Here is a 19,191-nt window from a genome sequence, read left to right as displayed (position 1 = left end):
TCCTTATAAATGCAGTGAGAGCTGAGAGCACCCAGGACTCTTGGAAACACACAGCACATTGTAAGATTGGGCCCCAGGACTTTCTTTTATTCTATTTTTGCCATTACCATGGCTCCTTGCACATAGAAAAACCTTCCACTTAATGCACGACAGGCCCCCATTCACTCCTTATTTGAGAAGCTTCCTTCAGGAAGAACTTTACCTACCATGAAGATACATCCCTCTGTGATTGCCTGCATGGAGCTTGTTTGTATGTCATGAGTTTATTATACTGTATATTCTTCATACTCATGCCTTAAGCTTGTGAGTTGGAAAAGAGAGAATGTTCTTTGTATGTCACATTGACCATCAGTAAAGAGCCATATTCACCTTATGGGTAGCACAAATAATAAATGATTAATAATAGTGCCCCCCAAAATGCTGATATTATTTTTCTAAGTGTCTGAAGCGAGTTAAAGAGCTATGCAGTGGCAGCGTCTGGAACATAACATTTAGCTGTGGTGCCACGACCATTTTTATATCACTAACTCTTCCCCAGAGATTGAGATTTAATAGTTTCCATCTTTTGAAATCATCTTTTATTTTTCAGACAGTAAAACTTGTATTGTCTACAACAATCTTAGCCTATAATTAGTTTAATTCTAAGATAAGATAAATTTTTAATTTTCCACTTTGTTTTCCTTGAACAAGACAGAGATTTGGAGAGAAAGGAAGGATTTACGATTTTGCCCAATTGATTTTACGACCTAGTACCAAGGTTATTTTTGATCTCTAGATTTTTCACCAGAGCAAATGTGGGATCTTTAACCACTAGGAGAATGCAGCTACAATAAACTGTCAGTTCACAAGTCTTCTCAAATGAATGCATTTGTGAGCTAGACTAATAAATAGTATAGAAAAAATAGCTCGATTCTGTTGAATCACTAAAGCACACATAAAAGGAAAGGGGCATGCTTGACTTGTAGCCTATGAAAATGTATTTAGTTTAATTACATGAATAATAGCAAGAATTCCAGCATTTATTAAATGTATCCTGATCACTGCCTTAAGTTGTGTTGCCTTTTAACATGATCTAAATATTATACCTACCATATTATCGCTGTGCCAGTTTATTGCTGACATGTTAGCTGTGGGCAACTATGTGACCTTTCATGCGTGTTAATTAGTCTTCACATATTTTTAAAGGCTATAGCAGTTTGTAAGTACAAAGTAAAATTGAGCCATCTAAGTCTATGGTTCTCACCTCTGTGATATGTATGTTGTTTTACCTAGAGGTAGGCATCAGGCATCTTTCATCCCCATCACAATGACTCTCTAGAGAGCTCCATATGGAAGTATTTACAGAGCACATGTATAGTGCTTTCTTAAGAAATTTTCTCTGATTGGGATATCGTTAACCATCATACTGATGTGTTCACCAGAATAAAATTACACTCTCCCTGATGTGTTCACCAGAATAAAATTACACTCTCCCATCGCTGTATTGGCTGTTCGGTACTAACAGTAATAAGAAGTTTCTTATTCTTAGTCATGTAGGGTTCAGTATGACATTTAAGGCACAGCTCTGTGTTAGCTATCCAGCCCCTGAAGTAGAATTCCTCCCAGAATTCTCCTGCACTCAGAGGAATTCCATCCCACCCACTCTTAGTCGCCCTTGGCTAAGGGGTGAAGGACTTTGGCTCTGGCAGTTCTATACCCCTACCCATGGCCTATGGGATGTCTTGTTCTAAGAATTGCACTTAGGGATAACATTTGTGAGGCACTACTGCTCAGGGACACCAGGAGTGGGCAAAGATCTCTTAGTGCCCTCCCCTCCTTGCATACTCATGGAGCAGCAGGGCATATGTCATGTCTTCTTGCTTTGGGACCAGATTATGTGTGGATACTCATAAAAAGCAGATTTGTTGGAAAGAAAGTTTTTTACATAAACTCATTGCTGACCATAGAAGATCTTTAAATACAACATGGAATACTACACTGTATACTGTATACTGCTGTGATATTTCATCTTGTGTGCACTGTTCTATGAGTGAATATTACACTAGGTAGTTCTACATAGTTCCATTCAAGCACTGGATTCCATCACACCTCAATCCCTCTGACACATATGACTTCATGATATTTGGGGCAATCTCGGACAGAATTATTTTTGTGATATTCTTTGTGATAAATGGTTTGTGACTTTGGTCCTCAGTCATTGCTGGTACAGAACATGAACTGACAAACGTCACAGTCTAGATAATGCATGAATTAGCTGAAGATTTCTGAAAGGTGCAACTATGGCACAGTTGACTGGGCTAAATCTTGTTACCCTGAATTTTCCCCTGCCACACTAGTAGCCTACTATGTGTTTCACTGTTTTGACATTAACCTTGAAGTGGACATTGGCATGGGAGAATTCAAACAATTTTCGATATGATCAGGTAATCTGTTTGAGTTGGAATCTGTGAAGAATATAAAAAGGGAACTACACACATGACATGTACATGGCTAGTGAGCCTTGTTATGATGTTATTATGTTACATGTGAATAGATGGAGTATGAAAGTCTTTATCTGATTAATCAATTAATTGTGAGCCGTGAACACACACGTGTAAAAGTGCCCCAAATATGTGACTCTCTGTAACTATAGGTTACACATCGATCATGTCAAGGGATCAGGCCCTGCCACAAGCAAATCTACGTGAATAAAATTTGACAAGCACATAGAGGAGGATTTCAAAGGGGATCACCAGGACTACTGGTATGCAGAGATCCATAGCATATCCAGAGATCCACAAATGGGTCTCCCCGAGAAGAGGATTTCACCATTGCAGATTATCACAGAATGCCTTTAAAATGAAAGGTTTGGGGCGGGGAGCTAAGTGGATATGGTAAATCTGCTATGAATATCATCTTGAATATACCCATCTGGCTTTTTGATGATGTGCTAAAGAGGACTTTGCTCCCTGTATATCCAGGGTGAGCTGAGTGGAATGAGCTTATTTATTCAGCAAAGGAAGTAAGAGCTTACATGAGAGGTCAGCAGAATAATTGTAAAATTTATAAATATGTTTCCAACTGAGGCATATTTATTTCTAATACAGACATTTTTACATGAAAAAAATCTGTAAAGAAATATACAGATTTGGTGTTCTGAAGTTTAATGCAATAGTGCTTTTATATGTTATATACTGAACATGTGTTGATGGCAGATCTATTAATTTTTCCTTGGAAAATATGCATGGGTACTTAGAGGGAGCAACACCCCTGAACTGAGAAAACAAAACCAATTGGTATTATCAACTCAGGTTTGTTGAATGCAGAAAAAAACATATATCTTGTATGCAGTAGGTGAGCAAGTCAGGAAGGGGCAGGAAAAGAGGAATGATGGAAGAATTATAAACAACTCTTCCTTCCAGTTTTGCTTATTCTTAAAAGCAAAATGTAGAAACTTTCCTGGAAAGTTTGGTTCTCAAACTACCATGAAGCTGCTATCCCCAGGCAAAAGCCCTGGACAGGTCTAGTTTGAGAACCAGTTTGGTACTCAAACAGCAGATAAGCAAACTCTTCCTGAATTTGGCACTAATTTAGAGTAATATATTTGGAAGGACAACTTCTTCTTTTCAATATATTGTACAGGGCATATGTATGCTTTACTTCAGCTTCAGTATATTGTTACCCTTCTTTAGCTATTTTTGACTGTGCACATCTATTTATAGTAGTATTGTAAAGTGAACCCTGTTCTATGCGGGTGAAATTCACCCCTGTGTAGGGGTAAAGTACAAAGCTGTGCATTACTAAAATCTCTCAAGCTCTGATATGGGAGTTAAATGGAACTTAAGAATTGTACAGACGTTGTGCTGGCCTTCTACACATGAGTAAAATTTACCTAACCATCTCCCATCATTAAATATACTGTATCAACGCACCAGTGCATTGTAGAATGATGAGCCCCTAGTATCCTCTAATTTATTCCTGTGTAAATCAGTGGAATTGAGAAGAGAATCAGGCCCAACGTTCTTCACTCTGTTTAAAAAGTAATAACAGCTGCAAAATTCAGAATCAGATTTCAAACATCCCATCTAGAGGTATTTAGATCTGGGGCTTTGTTTTCAGCCCCTGATAGAGCTAGAGACCAATTTTGAAATTTTGATCTAGATCCAGGTTTAGATTCTGAATTCTGCTGCTGAAAGTTGAGGTTATAGTTTGGGTCCATGGGCAGAATTCCTTAGACCAGGGGTTCTCAACCTTTTTCTTTCTGAGCTCCCCCCCCCCCCCCCCCCCGCCCACTTAAACCCTGGGTGGTGGGACTCAGGGACCTGGGCTTCTGCACCATGCAGTGGGACTTCGGCTTTCTGCCCTGGGCCCCAGCAAGTCTAATGCTGGCCTTGCTTGGAGGCTCCCCTGAAACCTGCTCGAGGCCCTCCAAGGGGCCATGGACCCCTGATTGAGAACTACTTCCTTAGACTATCTCTATAGTATGACTTAAGGATTTGAGTCCCCTGCTTGCTTACACATAACTGTGCTAGCTCTCATTAAGCTAGCACAAGTGTAATTAGCAGTGTAGCCATGATAGCACAGGTAGAAGCAGCAGAGGCATGGCTTATCTATGCCAATTGTTATGTACCCGCCTAAAACTGGTGCCTAACATGGGTATATGTAAGTATTATGTTTACAAACCAAAATAACATTAAAGCACTGGGAAACAGACCATTATAAAAGAATGGCCCACATCATTAACAGAAAAATCTTTGTGCGAGAGAGCAATGTATACTGTAGATTATGATAACAATGCATAAACTATATATGAGGACTTCTCATATTGTAAGTTAAATTATTGTTACTAAAGCCAGTGCTCCCATACTTTTGTTCTTCTGGGACCCAGATCTTTTTTTCTTTTCTTTTGTTCTATTTTCTTTTCTTTTTGTTATTTCTTATTTGTTGTATAATTTTTTACTAAACTTTTTATTGAATATTATAGCTATTTGGAATGGTACATAATTGTTGTTGTATTTCTTGGGATTTTTTGTACATTTTACCCCTCTATATAAGTGCAAGAAAAATACCCAAGAGTGTCTCTGAATTTCCGTTTGTGTCATTTTTTTGTTTTATAAACTTAGCATTCAGGTCATGAGGTTTTGTTTTGGTGATTAAAAAAATACGTGTTGCTTTTGTTTCTACTGAACAGAGTGCTGAAGTCAGAAAATTTGGATATAAAAGTATGTGGTAATTGCAGCACTAAATAATTCAGGTGCCAGTAGCTGGAGCATCATTCCTAATGCAAATATAACATACAGAGAACACGATAAAATAGAGTGAATAAAATGTCATTCTGTTTTATTCTCTGTGTAGGATACTTATGTAAGGAAATGACATTTGAGTTCCTGGTATGTGAATGACCTGGCACCTGAATTACATGCAGGCTTCCCTAAATGCCCCTCTGATTTCAACACTCACATCACAGTAAACAGTTATTTTTTATGCTGCAGATTAAAATTGAGTCTGAGAACACTGAAGCATCATTTCACAATGGAAATGCAGCTGGTCGTGCTCCAAGATCTCTGTGATGAGTCACATATTAATATTCAATGTGAATGAAATTTAGTTTTAGAACTAAAGTATGATGTACTGCAGTGCTGAAGATTTGTTACTGTACAGAAAGTGGTGCCCCTTTATGTATCCTGCTGGTATCTTAATAGGGCCTGAACTATGACCTCTGTCCAGATTCTAGTGAACTATGTACCCATATCTCCATTGTCATAGCTGACATTAATGGACACACATTGTTTGTAGTCTCAGCAAAGTGGCTAAAGAATGACAGGGCTTGGTGTGATCTGACCATCTACACTGATCCCTACAGGTAATCCTTTCAGAACAAGGCTGTGGCCTGCTCACAGTTGAGCTTGCATGGCTGTTGCCTTCTTTCTGGCTAAACAGAGAATTTCATTCTCCAGAGTATAGATCTGGCAACTTTCACAAAATTAAACTGAGAACTTTTTGTGCGATTGGTTTTTATTTTTAGGGAAAGAACAAATGGTTTAAACCACATATAGGATTATTTTGTATTATGAAAGCCATTAACTGAATGTTTAACTTGTGTATTATTAACCACTTATCCTTAATGGCTGTTTTGGAGCCTTCATGTCTGAGAAGTGCTTAAGTATCATGATAGTGGACTGAGTTAAAAATATATAGATAGAATCCAAAGAAATGTAGTTCTTGACCCTTAACATTTCACCACTTCTAAAATGATTTTCTGTCCTGCAGAATGAATTCCATTGACTAACACTGATTTCCTGTTTTGTTTTGTTTATCTGAAAAATGAGGAACAGTCTTTCTGATGCACAGATGAAATAGTATTCAGAATGATAGACAGACAGATACTCTGTGACTAAAATAAGAATATGTGTTAAGCAGTCTGAACATGTTAATTGTATTACATGTATTTACTTTTGGAAACTAAATAAACGTGGTTTTAAGTTGGTTTGCTATAAATAAAACTCTCTAATTAGGCTCCAATAACCAGGAAAATTTCCTTTATACAAGATTAATGTATTAAATATTGGAATTATAAAAGCATGTGAAAAACATGCAATCCATTTTATGCTTCAATAATTCTGAAACACCTGAACTCTACCCTCTCCCCCCTACACACAAACACACATGCCAACCAAAATTTGACAAGGAAAAACATTCCTCTTGGGCTGTGAATTTATATGCCAAATTGTAACCTAGAGACGATTTTAACTGTCACAATAAACCCCTGGTGATAGTTTTATAACGGAGAGCCCGGAAGAGCCTTGAGTACAACCTCACTAATGTGATGCTATAATACATAACCACTCTAATTTGGAACTAAGAGCCAGTTGTCAAATAATACATTTGTGGAGCTGGTAGCATTAACTTATTTTTCCTTTAAAATGAAATCCACTTATGAGATGCTTAATAGTTTCCTACTTTAATTTTGCCGCTGTGATTGTCTCTCTCTTTAACCCCTCTATGGAACACCTGCAGTCAAATCATTATGCAAATCAGGGAATTGACCTCATGTGCAAATTGCACCAACTCTATTATCCCTGTCATAAATTAATTAGGAAAAGCATTGCACTAGAAATGCTTATCAACATGGTTTACATTAGGAATGGAGCTACCTCCAAACAGATTGCTTAACATCTCTCTGAATGTGCATAAAGACTTGCATCACTGTCATCTGATTAAAAGTAGCCTGAATCTTACTAGACACTGACAGTGTTGCCATGGAGTTGCACTCAGATTTCAAGGCAAAGATAAAACCGATTTCTAGATAAAAAATGAGTTAAAAACAGAAAGAAAACTAAGATGGGTAAACAAAATTCCAAATTGCCTATTATAAGGTTTGTCTTTCTTTCTGTTCAGCTCAGTGATGTTATGTATATTTAGTTGTGGTTTTTTAGTTTAAAAAACCCATACAATAAATATTTCATGGTGAGGAATTGTTGTTTTAAGGGAAACTGATCATGTGGTGTATTTTGTTATTCTGCTTTGTATGGAAACAACAGTAGCTTTTAGTATGTGAATCTCTTTAATGGGTCTGTCTCCAGATATTTTTGTGCTTGTGCAGGGGAGAAAAGAACTGTTATTGCTTCATTAGCCTGATTCTAGCAGTTATATCTCCCAAAGCAATTTGAAGCATCCTCTTCCTTGTACTGTCACATTTAATAATTTCAGAATTTGCTCTGAAGACACAGCTCAGATATGTGCTTACATGTGAATTTCAGGGTATGAGCCAGCGCATTCAATAATCCTTGTTAAGAGAGTTAACATAAACCTGGCTGACAAGTGATAGAATCAATGCCATAACATTAATCCACAGTAGAACTATCTAATAAATTGAAAATAAAGTGTGTGGTCCCAGTTAATAGCCTTATAAATTTTCATTTTATTTGAAATACATTATTGCACATTTTTGTTACTACTTTACTGTTATGACCTCTTAATAATGCTTTGAAGTGTAAAACATGTTTTATTTGATTTTATGATTTCTCTTAATAGTGGCTAGCATTCAGAAGCTTCCTGCAGCATCTGTTCTAACAGACATCAATTTCCCAATGAAAGGAAGGAAAGGAATGGTTGACTGGGCACGAAACTCAGAAGACAGGGTTGTCATTCCAAAAAATATCTTCACTCCTATGTCATCAGGTAAAGATGCATTCAGGTATTATATTTTATTAGCGGATAAGTGTTTATTTAATAGTTAGACTGAGGAAACTGGGAAGTATGGACTCATCAGGCTAGTACTTAATGTCCCAGTGCTTTTGCTAATGATCTCTAAAATGAGTATTGTAATAATAATAAAAATACTTACCCAGCCTTAAATATCTGTGCTGAATTTTAATTAAGGTAGGTAAAAAACTTTCAGATTCTTGGACAAAAGATCCTGCAGAAGTGCAAAGTATTTGCTTCATTGTATTGCCAATATTTTCAATATTCAGTATTAATACATGTCAGGCAAAATCTTGGGATCCAGCTATTCTGCACAGTGCTCGCCTTGCAAACGTATGTTTATAGATGACTTAAAGCTATTCTATGCATTGCCCTGGTCCTACAATCACTGTGATAGCAGGGCCAATCTTCTACCAGATTAGAGCATCCTAAAGGCTGATCTGACTTGTACTAGCTAATCCTCCCCAGAGTAGTTGCACAGGTTTTAGGGCCAATATTTACTAGTGGTGCGGTGCAAATAAGCCACATTGGAGCATCTGCCCCCTTCATATTAAAAATGCCCTCTAAAGATAGTTTCTCTGGATATATCAGAATGAAGATAAATACATTGGAAAGCACTGACAGAGTTTACTACATACTGACGGATCTTATCAAAGAGCAATTCTAAGTGGATGACAGGGTATGGATCACTTGATCCATCTGTTCTGTTCATTTCCTCTGAAGCACCTGACAATGGCAGAAGACAGGATACTGGGCTACATGGACCTTTGGTCTGACCCAGTATGGCCGTTCTTATGTCTGATATGTTCTAATATTCAAACAGAGTTCTGCAGAATATATTTCACAACGATGATGATTAGGGCCTTACCAAATTCATGGTCCATTTTTGTAAATTTCACAGTTATAACATTTTAAAAATCTTGAATTTCATGATTTCATATACTTAAATCTTAAATTTCATGGAGTTGTAAAAAAGCATGAATTTGTATTTTAAAACAGCAAAATATAAACATGTAAAGCCCTTAAGTCATTTCTCAAACTGGGGGTCCTGACCAAAAATGGGATTGCAAAGCTATTGTAGGGGGATCGCAGTATTGCCACCCTTACTTCTGGGCTGCCTTCAGAACTGGGTAGCTGGAGCGTAGCGGCTGCTAGATGGGTGCTGAGTTCTGAAGGCAGCGGCACCACCAGGAGCAGAGCAGCTTTCAGAGCTGGGTTCCCAGCCAGTGGCCGTTGATCTCTGGCCACCCAGCTCTGAAGGCAGTGTCACCACCTGCAGCAGCGCAGAAGTAAGGTTGGCAATACTTCTATGCCTTACTTCTGTGGTGCCTCAGGTAGCGGCACCGTGTTCAGACCTGGAGCCTGGCCAGCAGCCCCTGCTCTCCAGCCACCCAGCTCTGAAGGCAGCACAGAAGTAGAAGTGTCAATACTGTGATCCTTCTACAATAGGCTTGAGACCCCCTTTTGAGTTGGGACTTCCAGTTTGAGAAATGCTGTGTACTTGTATATACTTTTACTCTATAGTATAAAAGAGTATAGTACATGGTAAAAGTACACAAAAGACCAGATTTCATGGGGGAGAGCAGATTACATGGTCTGTGATGCATTTTTCATGAATTTGGGAGAGCCCTAATGATGATTTCATTAAAAATAAAACATATATTGGAAAGATAAATACTATCCATAGAGGCATGTGCTGATTAAGGTACTTTTCACTTTTATTTTTTATTTTTTATTTTAGAACTAGATGAATCCACTGTATTTGTGCTTGGAGCAGTGCTGTACAAAAATTTAGAACTTATTTTGCCCACTTTAAGGTAAGAAACTATTAAGATATGCCACATACATTACATTACTTCAGGCACATGACTGTAGGAAATCTCAAGGTGAAATCAGTCAATAAGGGCCATATTTGTTTATGTGGTTTTTTATAGTATAGTATAAACTTTTTACAACTATTATTTTAAAAAATAAAATGGTCTTTCTTTAATGAATCATGGTGTATACTATGTTAATGACTTGTTAATCATATTGCTATATTGTAAATGTTGTTTATTCTGAATTTTAGCTTGGGGGGCTGGGGATGGGGTTGGAAGGGAGTTTCCTTTGTAAGTATGTAAGCTGATGGATAATTGTAAAAAATACTCAGGCTTCATGTATTTGTACTTAAAACTGATGCTCATCAGTTTAGTGAAAGTGCTCTAGCAAAGATATACCGATTGTGCCTGGCCTCACTTTCACGAAAGCCACCACCGTTAACTTCCAGATACATTTTCAATTAAATTGCATTAGCAGAGGACAGTAGGGTTATATGAAGGGACTTTTTTGGAAAGAAGAAATGCATACATCTGTACAGCTCAAATACTTCAGTTCTGAGATCTGCACAAGTATCTAAATAGAAAGGGAGAGCTCATTTTACTCCCAGAATATTAGAAACCAATATTCTCCCTTTTCTTCACGCACCATTGAATCAAATACCTCCATGTTTTCACACAGTCTTATGTGCAGTAGCTACTACTGATATCTTTTTTTGTTTCACAATCAATCACTGAACATTGTTTCATAATAGTTATTAGTGAAGTAGAAACCCCAGACACTTTTCTCTCCCTTGTCCAGAGTTGGAGTGAAATCATGACCAAAAGGAGATATGAGAAGAATATGCAGATTTTTTTTTTTTTTTTATGATTAATCTGAAAAAAAAATAAGAGGAAAAAAGAGGTTAGTCCTGAAGAAAATAGCTTCCCAATTAAGTTCTAATGTGTTCTGCACCTGCAGTGGCTAGCCACTATTTTTTAGGGCTACAGTGCACCATTCTCTCTCTACGCAGTGCACCACTCTCTTGGCCCCTCCATACCTTAATTAACTAAATGTCTGCCTCAAATGTCAGGACATTGCCATCTAGAGAAGTACTCTTAAGGAACCATTCACACTTATGGTACAGCATAAAGAATAAATCATACTGTTCTCAAATTTTGGTGAACATTTTTCTATTTGGCATGCTAACTCCTGAAACCAGGAAAGAAGCCAGGAAGAGTTGTTTATGGCAGCAGTTTCTCTCTATTATTCCACACTCTGAGATATAGAGCCAAATGACTATCATATTCAGCTGTCTCTGGAATACCTTAGGGAAAGTCTGCCAGCCATGGAAGAGCATCAAGGTGGCCATGAATCATTCAAACTTTTATTTTATAAAGAGCTATCAATGGCCAGGCCCTGTCAGCACTCCTAGCTTCTTAATTTTAATTTATAGAAAACAAGTCTGGACTACTGAAGTCCATCCATCTGCACATTCAAAGCTATTCAGGGCACTCTTCTCTGTACTCTGGATGGATAGGAATTAATGACGCATTGCTTCCCCCATTGAGGTTGATGGCAAAAATCCTAAACTGCTAGACTTCTTCGGTGAGTGATTGGGTCCTAAATGTATAGCGAACAGGGCATTGTGAGTCTTGAAAGGAGTACAGCTATGTTGCATGTGATTTTTGCCATTGACTCTGCTACTTTCAGCTGGTTCTTGGCTTCCACAGCAAGCTGACCTCTCCTCTGAACAACTGATCAGCCTTCCATAAAAAGTGAGCTTCCAGGTCTGTGTGGCTTGGTGCTCTAAGTGTCTTTATTTATAAATAAAGCCTTTAGAACTGCAGATGAAATGATACAGTTATCTCCCGATGCCCCTCAGTGTGTTCTGTGTAAATAGAGTCAAATTTGAGCTGCCTCTTTGTGATACAAATTCTGCGAACGTGGTATTGTGGGTTATATTTGTGTATGTGCATCAGGAATAAAAACGTAGTATGTGTATAAGACCTTCTGAATGAGGGTATTAGTATCTTATGTACATTGTTGCACTTCATCAATATTTATTGTGAGTGGCGAGCAGAGGACAGGCAAACAGAGGAAGTTTGCCTGGGAACCGTCCGAGAGGAACTAAGGTGAGTGCTTCATTAGGGGGTTGTGTTGTGAGCTGGTGGGGTGAATATCCGAGTGTTTGTCTGCTGTGACCATTTGTTTGACTGGAACTAGTTGCAGGGACTGTTTGACGGTTTGCTTGTTTGTTTGAAAAATGTGACTGACCGTGTATTTGTTTGTTTATTTGAAAAATGTGAATTGGGAGTGATTGACCGTTTGTTTGTTTGTTTGTTTGTTTGTTTGTTTGTTTGTTTGTTTGTTTGTTTGAAAAATGTGAATTGGGGGTGCTTTGTTCCAGGTGGGCCTTGAGTGGTTGATTAGAGGGAAGGCTTTGAGCCAGGCCAATTGCTTCAAACCAGCAGCCTCATAAAAAGGCAGCCAGTTGCGAACTGTGCGAGCGGCAAACAGAGGCCAGGCAAACAGAGGGAGTTTGCCTGGGGGGAGTTCCCACAGAGTGTTTTTGCCTTTCAGGCTTCTGTGAGAAGTAAATACAACATTTGAGGATGCTTTTAGAAGGAAGACGTGGATAATGAGCAATCAGCTGTTGTGACCTGCATAGGATGTTTGTCTTTCTCCCAGAGGATAGAAGTGACTTCATTGTACAAAGTGCAAATTGGTCTCCATATTGGAAGAGAAGGTTAAAGGACTAAAGACGCACGTATCAACCTTGCGTTGCATCAGAGAAAATGAAGACTTTCTGGACAGAAGTCAGTGTTTGGTTCTGGAGGCACAACATGCCAAAGAATCAGAGAGGGCACTGCAAAACAGGGAAAAATTGGCAACATGTGACCTCCAAAAGAAGAATGAGACAAACCATGTACCCCCTATGCAGATAGAGTTAAGAAACCATTTTCAGGCTCTCTGCACAGGTACTAGTGTGGAGAATGATTTGGAAGAGCCATCTGAGAGAAGGGATCAGAAGGAGACCCCATCAACCAGAAGACATAAGATGCATTGTCCTAGGGTTGGGGGTTCCACAACCACCACTTCCAAGAGGAGGAGACGGGTGGTGGTGATTGGGGACTCCCTTGTAAGGGGGACAGAGTCATCCATCTGCCGACCAGACTGAGAGACTCGAGAAGTGTGCAGCCTTCTCCTGGAGCTAGAATTCAGGCTGTGATGGAATGTCTGCCGAGACTGATCAAACCCTCAAACCGCTACCCCTTCCTACTTCTCCATGTGGGCACCAATGATACTACCAAGAATGACCTTGGGCGGGTCACTGCAGACTACGTGGCTCTGGGAAGAAGGATAAAGGAGTTTGAGGTGCAATTCGTGTTCTCATCCATCCTCCCCGTTGAAGAAAAAGGCCCAGGTAGGGACCGTTGAATTGTGGAGGTAAATGCTTGGTTGCGCAGGTGGTGTTGGAGAGAGGGCTTTGGATTCTTCGACCATGGGTTGTTGTTCTGGGAAGAATGACTGATAGGAAGAGGTGGGATCCACCTAATGAAGAGAGAGAAGAGTATCTTTGCAGGCAGGCTTGCTAACCTGGTGAGGAGGGCTTTAAACTAGGTTCGCCAGAGGACAGTGACCTAAGCCCTGAGGTAAGTGGGGAAGTGGAATACCGGGAAGAAACACAAGGAGGAGGGTGCAACAGTGTGGGTTCCTGATTCATACTGAGAAAGCAGGGCAATCGGCTAGTTATCTTTGGTGCATATACATGAATGCAATAAGCCTGGGAAACAAGCAGGAAGAATTGGAAGTCCTGGCACAGTCAAAGAACTATGATGTGATTGGAATAATAGAGACTTGGTGAGGTAGCTCACATGACTGGAGCACTGTCATGGATGGGTATAAACTGTTCAGGAAGGATAAGCAGGGGAGGAAAGGTGGAGGAGTTGCACTGTATGTAAGAGAGCGTTATGATTGCTCAGAGCTCCTGTATGGAATTGGAGAAAAGCTTGTTGAGAGTCTTTGGGTTAAGTTTAGAAGCAAGAGCCAGAAGGGTGATGTCGTGGTGGGTGTGTGCTATAGACCACCGGACCAGGAGGATGAGGTAGACGAGGCTTTCTTCGGACAATTAACTGAAGTTTCCAGATCACAGACCCTGGTTCTAATGGGGGATTTCAATTACCCTGACATCTGCTGGGAGAGCAATACAGCAGTGCACAGACAATCCAGGAAGTTTCTGGAGAGTGTTGAGGACAACTTCCTGGTCCAACTACTGGAGGAACCAACTAGGGGCTGTTCTCCTCTTGGCCTGCTGCTTACAAACAGGGAAGAATTGGTAGGGAAAGTAGAAGTGGGTGGCAACCTGGGCAGCAGTGATCATGAGATGGCTGAGTTCAGGATCCTCACAAAGGAGAGTAGAAAAATACTGACCCTGCACTTCAGAAAAGTGGACTTTGACTCCCTTAGGGAACTGATGGGCAGGATCCCGTGGGAGGCTAATATGAGGGGAAAAGGAGTCCAGGAAAGCTGGCTGTATTTTAAAGAAGCCTTATTGAGGGTGCAGGAACAAACCATCCCGATGTGCAGAAAGAAAGTAAATATGGCAGGCAACCAGCTTGGCTTAACAGTGAAAACTTCAGTGAGCTTAAACACAAAAAGGAAGCTTACAAGAAATGGAAACTTGGACAGATGACTAGGGAGGAGTATAAAAATATTTGCTCGAACATACAGGGGTGTAACATACAGGAAGGGTGCTCGAACATACAGGAAGGCCAAAACATACCTGGAGTTGCAGTTAGCAAGGGATGTGAAGGGTAACAAGAAGGATTTCTACAGATATGTTAGCAACAAGGAAAAGGTCAGGGAAAGTGTGAGACCCTTAATGAATGGGGGAGGCAAGCTAGTGACAGATGCTGTGGAAAAAGCTGAAGTACTCAATGCTTTTTTTTGGCTTGGTATTCACAGATAAGATCAGCTACCACATTGCTGTCGTGGGCAACACAGTATGGGGAAGAGGTAAGCAGCCCTCAGTGGTGAAAGAACAGGTTAATGACTATTTAGAAAAGCTGGACATGCACAGATCTAATGCATCCAAGGGTGCTGAGGGAATTGGCTGATGTGATTGCAGAGCTATTGGCCATTATCTTTGAAAACTCGTGGTGATCGGGGGAGGTCCTGGACAATAGGAAAAAGGCAAATATAGTGCCCATCTTTAAAAAAGGAAAGAAGGAGAACCTGGGGAACTACAGACCTGTCAGCCTCACCTCAGTCCCTGGAAAAATCATGGAGCGGGTCCTCAAGGAATCCATTTTGAAGCACTTGGAGGAGAGGAAGGTGATCAGGAACAGTCAACATGGATTGACCAAGGGCAAGTCATGCCTGACCAACCTGATTGCCTTCTATGATAAGATAACTGGTGCTGTGGATATGCGGAAAGCAGTGGATGTGATATATCTTGACTTTAGCAACGCTTTTGATACAGTCTCCCACAGTATTCTTGCCAGCAAGTTAAAAAAGTATGGATTGGATGAATGGACTATAAGGTGGGTAGAAAGCTGGCTAGATTGTCAGGCTCAATAGGTAGTGATCAACACCTCGATGTCTCGGGGGGAGGGATAGCTCAGTGGTTTGAGCATTGGCCTGCTAAACCCAGGGTTGTGAGTTCAATCCTTGAGGGGGCCACTTAGGGATCTGGGGCAAAATCAGTACTTGGTCCTGCTAGTGAAGGCAGGGGGCTGGACTCAATGACCTATCAAGGTCCCTTCCAGTTCTAGGAGATAGGATATCTCCATTAATTTAATTTATTTAATTGGCAGCTGGTATCAAGCAGAGTACCCCAGGGGTCTGTCCTGGGGCTGGTTTTGTTCAACATCTTTATTAATGATCTCGATGATGGGATGGATTGCACCTTCAGCAAGTTTGCAGATGACACTAAGCTGGGGGGAGAGGTAGATACATTGGAGGGTAGGGATAGAGTCCAGAGTGACCTAGACAAATTGGAAGATTGGGCCAAAAGAAATCTGATGAGATTCAACAAGGACAAGTGCAAAGTCCTGCACTTAGGACAAAAGAATCCCTTGCACTGCTACAGGCTGGGGACGGACTGGCTAAGCAGCAGTTCTACAGAAAAGGATCTGGGGATTACAGTGGATGAGAAGCTGGATATGAGTCAGCAGTGTGCCCTCGTTGCAAAGAAGGCTAACGGCATATTGGGCTGCATTAGTAGGAGCATTGCCAGCAGATCGAGGGAAGTGATTATTCCCCTCTATTCGGCACTGATGAGGCCACATCTGGAGTATTGCGTCCAGTTTTGGACCCCCCACTATAGAAAGGATGTGGACAAATTGGAGAGAGTCCAGTGGAGGGCAACGAAAATGATTAGGGGGCTGGGACACATGACTTATGAGGAGAGGCTGTGGGAACTGAGCTTGTTTAGTCTGCAGAAGAGAAGAATGAGGGGGAATTTGAAGTAGCCTTCAACTACCTGAAGGGGGGTTCCAAACAAGATGGAGCTCGGCTGTTCTCAGTGGTGGCAGATAACAGAACAAGGAGCAATGGTCTCAAGTTGCAGTGGGGGAGGTCTAGGTTGGATATTAGGTAACACTATTTCACTAGGAGTGTGGTGAAGCACTGGAATGGGTTATCTAGGGAGGTGGTGGAGTCTCCATCCTTAGAGGTTTTTAAGGCCCGGCTTGACAAAGCCCTGGTTGGAATGATTTAGTTGGTGTTGTTCCTGCTTTGAGCAGGGGGTTGGACTAGATGACCTCCGGAGGTCTCTTCCAACCCTAATCTTCTTCTTCTAAACTTCTTCATACTGAAATTAGATTGCTGATACATATACAATTTATATCCATCAGCTAATCAGGTAATGGAGTGTGTTGCATTTCATTGCCTGCAGCAACTACATTCATAATTTGATTTCAAGACCTCAAGGTATGACAACAAAGGCACTAGAGCTCTAAATCTTACTAATGGAATGTTCATTTAGATACAACCCTGAATCTGAAAAACTAAAACCATGTTTTATGCTAAATAACTGTATCCACTAGACTCTTTCCAGAAAACTGAACTGAAACATACATTAAATTAGAATTAAAAACTAGAATGATTTGTATTGATTTAGGTGGTGCTAAGTGTTAGGATATAGATATTCAGGCCTGTCTGTAAATGCCTATACTTTAAGAATTTAGGTGTATTCTTATCACTTAGCTAGTTATAGAGGTATAAAAGAAAGAATCAAAATCACTGTCTGTCTGTGTAAGGACCTTGTCTTACTGTGACAGTCTGAGGCCTTGTTCTCAACCATAAACTGGGAAAGCCATAACTTAGTTTGATAATTTTACAGCAGACAGAAGCAATCACAGAACCAGACAGAGATTATACAGACAAACAATAGGGAAGTAGAGACTACAGTGATAGAACAATACAGGAATGAGGATTTCACATCCCAGCTATTGATAAGTGAGTACTTGCCAGACAGGATGCTATCAAACTAAGTTTCCTTTTACATCTTCTAGGCTCTTCCCTTCCTCCGGAGGTGATAGGAATATCAGGACAGGATTGTATTCCTAACAGCCCAATAGCACCTTATTTCCATGTGGCTAGTTTGGAACGTGAGGATGTGACCGTTCACTTCTCAGCTTATGGCTGCCTTTGCTGCTTAGCCAAAGGCTTAGCCTAAGAACAAGGCCTCAGCCTGTCACAGTACGAGAAGGCCCTTACACTGATAGACAGTGATTTTGATTCTTTCTTTTATACCTCTATAACTATAAGATGCAACGGACACTAAGCCCTAACCCTCAAAGGGGAGTTAGGTGCCTAACAGGATTCACAATCATCAACCTTCTCCAAGAGTCAGATGCCTAAGTGAGGTCAGTCATTTCTTGCAACAACAACAAAAAAGATTTGAGGAAGAGGTGCTCCCCTTATACTCAGGGGTAAAGCACTCGCCCAGGATGCTAGAGACCCAAGTTCCAATTCCTACTCTGCCTGATGTGCTGTAGGGACTTGAATCAAGGTCTCCCATGTGAGTGCCCCAATCACTGAGCTATAGAGCTATTCCTCTTTGCACAAATAATTAAATATTCATTGGGCCAGAGAGAGTTAGAATGACTCTACAGTCGCGTGATTAGGGTACTCACCTAGGACTGGGTATTTGAATCAAGGTCTCCCACATCCTGCATGAGTGCTCTAAGTGGTCGGCTCTTGGGCATAAGGGGGGCACTACGACCGCCACCTCTTTCTGCTGTATTTTGCCAGAATATCTGTGCTCAGAGCATGCCTACTGGATTGGACCCCACAGGCAAGACAAGCAGGGGATACCTAGATTGAGAATGAAATCAGGGCTTGGGCGTGAGCTAGATGCCAGTGTCCAGCTTGAGACAGTTTTGCACATGCCCACTAGCAGGGATTTAGGTGCCTACAAGGTTAGGCAGCTGAATGGAGGTTCTGAGGATCCACATTTTGGATTTAGGCACCTGAAGTAGAAGGTAGGTTCCCACATCCCTCTGTGAAGCTGACACCTGATGTGAATAAGGCCCAGACTTGTAGTGACTGAATTCTATCACCATGCGCCAGTAGTGTATGTCAAATGAATTGTGGTTGTTCCAGTTCCCAGTAGAAAGCTGTTTCCTGCTACTACATTTGGTTATAAATTAAGGATTTCATTATCCAGGGCTGTCAGTATAGTACCTCTCACAAACTCCTATATTAGGAAATTAAGGTATACAATGAGTGTTAAGGCCTGATTTTACTCTGATTTATTGTGAGGATAACTTCATTAACATTAATAAATCCTGTAAACTCACTGAACAAAGAGAATTGGGCCTGTTAACATTAATTGTTCTTTAAAATACCTTTTTGAACAAGGCAAATAAGTATGTTATTGCATGTATGTTATTCTATCTACTTTACGATGACTTAGAATTGTGTTACTTTTTTTCCAAAATAAACAGGCACAATGGATACTTTTCCCCAAATGAGAGTTACCCCTTCCCATGCACAAGTAGAAAGATGAAAAGATCTCATTTTCATTTATCAGAGGGGTAGCCGTGTTAGTCTGAATCTGTAAAAAGTAACAGAGGGTCCTGTAGCACCTTTAAGACTAACAGAAGTATTGGGAGCATAAGCTTTCGTGGGTAAGAACCTCACTTCTTCAGATGCAAGACGTCTTGCATCTGAAGAAGTGAGGTTCTTACCCACGAAAGCTTA

At 40.4% G+C, this 19,191-nt stretch overlaps 1 protein-coding gene across 1 annotated transcript in view; it reads left to right on the top strand.

The window, feature by feature from the left end:
* ADGRB3 (adhesion G protein-coupled receptor B3) overlaps positions 1 to 19,191 on the top strand; it is a 600,480-nt gene that overhangs the window by 347,580 nt on the left and 233,709 nt on the right. Inside the window, exons 13-14 of the mRNA XM_026654815.1 lie at positions 8,014 to 8,160; positions 9,926 to 10,001. Coding sequence (XP_026510600.1) covers positions 8,014 to 8,160; positions 9,926 to 10,001 — 223 coding nt within the window. The remainder of the gene's footprint in view (positions 1 to 8,013; positions 8,161 to 9,925; positions 10,002 to 19,191) is intronic.

The sequence above is a fragment of the Terrapene carolina genome, unplaced genomic scaffold (genome assembly GCF_002925995.2).
Source record: "Terrapene carolina triunguis isolate 2854851 unplaced genomic scaffold, T_m_triunguis-2.0 Scaffold42, whole genome shotgun sequence".
Classification (NCBI taxonomy): Eukaryota; Metazoa; Chordata; order Testudines; family Emydidae; genus Terrapene; species Terrapene triunguis.
This window is presented reverse-complemented; position numbering and strand designations above follow the sequence as displayed.